We start from the raw sequence: 6,408 nt of genomic DNA, 5'->3' as shown, positions 1-6,408 counted from the left end.
AACTGAACCCTGAATGATAGAAAGCCTGTCCAAACCAGACATGCTTTAGTTCCTTTATACTATTTTAAATGTATTTGACCCTTGGTAAACCAACACCTGTCTAGACCAAACTAACCAACTTCAAAGTCCAGTTACAATATTAACTATAGGAAAGTTCATGTTTCCATCACTGATTTAATGGTTAAAACAACTTTCTAGTATGTTTCATACTTAACACATAGTTATCTGGGTTTCGAATTGTGTGAAATAATTTAAGTGAGACAGGATTGTCTAACTATATATCTATTGTATTGCCGTAAACCTTTATAATACTTAATTTTCAATAATGTTATCAGCCTATATTCCTTGTAAGTCCTAATTCCTCATGCTGTATAGAAGAAAATTTTGGTGAGGTTCAGGAAAATGTGAAAATAAAAACTCACCAAAGTTAAGTCCAGACATTTGCATATAATTTTCACTTCATTAAGCCTGAAGAAGCAAAATGTAAAGACAGAAAAAATTGATATTCCTAATCATAGAGCAAAGAGCAAAATTTGGCAATCTAGAAAATTCCGGCTATATGGTATATTGTTCAATGGATTCTATGCAATATTTAATTGAGGTATACCTAGGGTAAGGGACACAACCCTTAAGAATCATTGGAACATTTGTATTCGGCATTTTACATCAATCTTATGTAAGCATCTAATTAACTTGGATTCATTTTATTCTGCTTCAAACAAAAGCTTGAGAGGCTTTGGTGAAATTGAGTATGATACAAACATATCACTGATTTCATGTGTTATGTCCCTTACCCTAGGTCTACCTCCTCAAGAACCACCTTGGTGGTTTTGTGGTAGCATGCTCACTTCAACTGTTGGAGGTTGCGAGTTTGATCCACAACTAAGTCATATCAATGACTTAAAAATTAGCAGTCACTGGTTCTTGCCAAGAACACAGCATGTAAGAGATAGAGTGTTGAATGGTTGACTCAGAGGCAGAGTAATGTGCTTGAGTGCATGTGGGCTGTTGCGTAATCTGGCCAAGTGTGTTGGACTGTATAAATGATCAAATACACTTGCCATAAAATAAATGAAGTATCTGCAACTGGATGTAATACAACAAACAATCAATAACTTAAAGTATGACTTAGTGTAAACATGCAAATAGGCAAAGGGAGATAATCAAACTTAGACCTTTTTATATAGCAAGGGGGAGTATCTGTTTTGAGTTATTTCACAGTTCTATTTTACAAAGAGTAAGTTGTTGAACAGAAAGGACAAACACTGACAAAAGACAAAGCAAAATTCTAAAAAACAATTTTTAATCTCATTGTTTTTAACAATCTATGCACGGCATTTGTAAAATTGATTAAATCATGCACTCACAATCAACAGCATAACATATAGACTTAAGAAATGTAAATGCCATTGTTTTTTTCTTTTTTTAAAGTAAAATGATTTTTTAAATGGAAAATTACTGTTGTAGATTATGATCAATCAAAGTTGTTTTTAGTATTGCATATAATGTCAAGTTTTTACAATGATACGGTACTACAGTGAATGACACCAAATGTTGCCAAGTAAATGGACGTTGAGCTTTACTTCAAACCCAGACTTGGACATTGTATATAGTATATCTCACTCATGTATAAGGCTTAAGTATGGCAATATTAAGATAGGTGTTCAATACTTAAAATAATTGCTAGCCAAAATTTAAATGGCAACTTAAGCTCTCTTTAAGTCAAACACTTGGAACATGTCCACTGGGGAAATTTTGAATAAAAGTTTATAGCACTACATGTATTTTGTAGCTTATACAATGATGATGTTCAGGGAATAGTGTTAGGCTTCCCTTGATTGAATGCCAATCACCTGGTTACATAGTTAACAGGATGAATGAGGTGGAGATATCTTTTTTTTTCTTGAATCTATGTCTGAAAGAATATTGATATCTCCTCTTCAACTGCCCATTTAACTACCTGTACTTCATTAGGCAATTATTGTTTGATCAAAGGAAGACCAACTCTGTCCTGTGAACATCATCATTGTATGTGCTATAACTCACAATGTGTGAAATGTGAAGGTGTGAAACCCTGAATTAAAATATCATCTCATTTACATTGTAAACAAGTATAGAAAATCTATTGTATAAAATATATGAAAATATTGCACGTTCATACTATAATATTCACACTTAAATTATACTGAACATTGCTAAAACATTAATGTGATACATAAAATAATGACCCTTTACCTGAAGTCATAAAAAGGCCATTCAAACAATTTCTTGGTTCTCAGACCATTTGTAATGAAAAACATTCAGGAAGGGAGGCACACTTTTATTGTCCAACAGAGTGACGTGGGTGGGCTTTTTATACTGCTCCCATCCACAAATTGATGTGGCAGGTACTTTTTTTTTATTTTGATATGACAACATACATGGGTTATGAGAAGCTTTGAAAAGAACAGGGATGGTGTGAGAACCAAGAATTTTGTTTATGTACCTGAAAATGACAAAAAAAAAAAAAATGCCAAATTTCACATTGGGTCTCACTAACCACTTCTAACGTTTCCATTACTTTACATGTTAAAAAAGTAATTTTCAAAGTTTCACTGTGAATTCCCAGGACAAATGACATCTTAAAGTTGCATACTGTTGCAAAGCTTGGAAAATAAGGCTTCCAAAATCATTATTCTAATGGTACGATGATTGTAGAAATTCTTCACAAAATTTACTTGAATAAATAATACTGAAAATTCACATTTTTACCTGTTCTGCTAAGTGACAGCATGGAGGCAAATTACTCACACATGTAAACAATATTCATACAATTTTGTAGTTAATTACATATATGATTTTAAAGTACACATTCTCGGCTTTATTTTGACTACTTTTAATCATAATACACACAAATAATGCACTTACAATGCATATGTCGAGGTTCAGTGTGTTTTTGGTACTACATAGGGGGGTGGCCATTTGACCTGGAAGTGGTTAGTGAGACCTTGGTAAAGAAATGGTGCTCTCCCTTTTATTTTTGCCCTCCTTTAAAGGAATTTTGCATTTGCTTATGAGTAAAGGGCTGTTTACAATTTCAAAGATGAATGATTTATGTACATCATATAAAACAATCTTAAAATGTATAAAAACAACCAATGAAACTAATAATATTTTTCGTAAAGTAAAAAAATGAAAACCTTAAAAATGAAAAAAAAAATGCGCTGATAGTCCTGGAGAAAGTCCAAACTTTTTTGCAACAAGCAGTGTCTATATAAAAAAACCATACACTAAATAACTTACATTCATATTTAATAACCCATTAAGCACACATTGTGTCTACATCACTAGTTTATACACCCTGTGGTGTGTTGCATGTCACTTTCATACACATTTAACTTTATTCCAGTCACACAAACACATCCATACAGCCGTGAGTGCACGTACATTATATACAATAACAACCAAGGCCATTCAAAGTTAATTTCTTGAATCTCAGAGTAATTTGAATGAAAACAGCATTTCTTTTTACCTTTTTATTGCCCTAAACAAGTGACCAGGTCGTATTTACTCTATTCACAGCAAGAAAGAATGATGAGAAACTTGCTTTTTTGTTTTTATTTGATTGATATGACAATTAAAATAGTCACTATATGAGCCCAACACCTCAAAAGGAGGGTTTGAGAACCAAGATTTTTTTACTTGGCCCAATAAACCATAAGATTCTGCACAAATATACCCTGTCACCATTATAATGATGATTGCACCAATAATCTTTATTCATACATGGAATATGAATAACTCAGTTTCTTACAGAGGCTTTTGACAACTTCACAGATTTCCCTCAAATTTTCTCAAATTGCTTGCACATTTTGATATGTTATTAGCACTCATGAATACATTCATACAATTAACAATTTATAATTTAATTCTGTCATTTATGTACAGGGATGCATGCAAAATAATGATAAGAATTCCATCATGATCACATGACCACTAAACATAGAAGGCATAACTTTCTGTGAAAATAATGACTATTGCATCTTTAAAAAATCATCAGTGAAAAGGAGGCAAACAAAAACAATTCCCCATGTGCCAGCCTTGTGCTCAAAATATTCATTTGATAACAAATATTCCACAGCACATGATATAGACTGTTCCCCCTTTTTTGGTGGCTTAAAGTCCCATAACTTGAAATGAAAAATTAGAAAACAATTATATAGACCTTTCTGCCTTAGCTATGGGGATAGCTGCATGCCCAATATATACTTATGCAAGGAAAATTCTTTTGATATAGGCTAAGTTCTTCCTCCTTGAAGGAAATGCATGCTATCAACTACCCCATAGTTAAGAGGGGAATTTCAATGAAAAGAAGCTTCCTTCCATCAAGACAAACATTCTTCAAAAAATTATTAACAAGATCCTCCTCAGTATTTTTGACTTATCCTCCATGATGTGGAAAGAAGGACAGACAATTGAACACCATAAGACATCCATCATGTATAACTTTTTCATATAACATGCCATACACTTTGTTTGTATAGGGACTGCTTCGATCGGTAAATACTAGTAGCTGAATGGGAAACATTACTAGAACTGACCTTTGTTATCCAAACAAAAAAAAAAAGATATTTTTGCCTGGGTGTTAAAAAAGACAAACATTAATTGTATTTTTGCATCAGTTTCATCACTCATGTCACTGTAAGCTATAATTATAACGTGTTTCCAAAGAAAACCATTTTTGGCCATGTTGCACTCATGCAATTTGACTTATAGAATGGTGAATTTCAACAGGGCACCTTAAATATTTTCATAACATTTTCCTCAGTTAAAGCTACTAGATATTTGGTATGTAACTTCAGTATGTAATGCCTTATCATGGGATGTGATAATCTGTTCTGTAGCACTTCTACCTCCCGTTTACCAACCTTGGTGTATTTTACAACTTTACAGCATGATTGATTGTTGGGGTTTTAACACCCGAGCAACAATATTTTAGCTATATTCAGGCGAGCAACTTTACAGTAAAGTACCGGTAGTAGGTATTTGTTTTTTTTTGGCAAAAATGAAGAAGTTTGCTTATTTATTGTTCAACTGATGCATCCCTCTACATAAAGAGGCTTAAAATCTACAATAAAATAAACTGTGAACTATACTATAGAAACTTTCTGTATTCTAGGCGTCCGACTATGACTACGCTGAATTGATGCTATCTTAGGTGATTGGTTAGATGTCAATGAAGGCTGTAATGATGATGATGAATGCGATGAACACTGGCTGATTTTTTCTATCGATGGATTTGTCACTTGTTTATGCACCTGATTTGGTGTCCGATTGGGTAACTTTGGTGTAGCATTTTGTAATAAGATATGTGAACCCTTATGGGAGCCATTTAAATCTGTATGATCAATGGCTAACAGTCTATCAGCTGTATTATTTGATGAAGAGGCTGCTACGTAGCGCACTTCCACATGGTCGTCAGGTGGTTTTGGATTGTTTCGGAATCTTTTTCGATGATAAAAACCACAGATCACTAATATAACACAGAAAAATGACGATATTGATGCTCCAACTGCTATATGTAAAACTTCAAATTTCCCTGGCTGTGGACCTACAATAGAAAATTGAAGTTTTTTATTGTACAAGGTTTTAGCATCTAAGAGTTCAGGCAAATAAACAGGCAGTGGGTGGCACAATGACTCAATCATGTCATAAGTTATGATACTTCTAGAATTAACGCTGACAAAAATGCATCATACATCATCACAACCTTTGTATAGGATTGAAGTTATGTTCCAATTTCATATTGATTTCTACAACATATGATAGTGCTCATTAGGATCCGTGTTTCACTACTTACGGTTGTGGTCAAAATAGGGATGGACCAATCTGATGCATATTAATGATTAATGATTAGCAGTTTTACTTTTGAAATGATTAACAAGGTACAATAGAAAAAAAAAACTGAAAATATTTTAATGTTTGTTTAAAAATATTTCTAATATGATTAATATTAACTGTTGAATGTTACATTGGTGACCAGTATATTTCATACTAAAGCTACAAAGTTAAAGAGTGAATATGTTAGTAAAAATTAACCGACCAGGTATAAACTTGAAATAGCTATTGTGCAGCTTCACAAATTCATACAAATTTATTACCATTGCTCAATCTTCTTTAGATGCTTGAATATGTGTGCGAAGTAGTTATGTCCTTTTAGCTATTTTTCTTGTAAGCTCCCTCCCTCAGTTTTAATAGAATGGTGCATAAAATTATAGCATATACAATGACAAAGTTCATGGGATAAAGTTGGTCTTCCTTTGTTTAAATGATAATCAACTGCTGGATTCCTTTGGCAGTTGACTGGTCAACAAGGATATCAGACATGGATAGAAATACCTTGCCAATTGTCCAGTTAACTACCTAAGG

The 6,408-nt window shown here is 33.1% G+C and overlaps 1 protein-coding gene across 14 annotated transcripts in view; it reads right to left on the bottom strand.

Moving 5' to 3' along the window:
* Positions 1 to 1,286: 1,286 nt before the first annotated feature.
* The window catches only part of LOC148614029 (dorsal-ventral patterning tolloid-like protein 1), a 132,868-nt gene continuing 127,746 nt past the window's right edge, over positions 1,287 to 6,408 (bottom strand). For 13 of the 14 annotated variants that reach the window (XM_088587799.1, XM_088587793.1, XM_088587795.1 and 10 more), the window contains one exon: positions 1,287 to 5,590. In XM_088587799.1, the coding sequence (XP_088443925.1) occupies positions 5,130 to 5,590 (461 nt within the window). In that variant the 3' untranslated portion in view covers positions 1,287 to 5,129. The remainder of the gene's footprint in view (positions 5,591 to 6,408) is intronic. The other variant, XM_088587806.1, reaches the window with a different exon arrangement.

The sequence above is a fragment of the Perna viridis genome, chromosome 6 (genome assembly GCF_037379345.1).
Source record: "Perna viridis isolate PV_CMFRI_1.1 ecotype Kerala chromosome 6, ASM3737934v1, whole genome shotgun sequence".
Taxonomy (NCBI): Eukaryota; Metazoa; Mollusca; class Bivalvia; order Mytilida; family Mytilidae; genus Perna; species Perna viridis.
The sequence above is the reverse complement of the archived record's forward strand: the minus strand, read 5'-3'. Positions and strand labels throughout refer to the sequence as shown.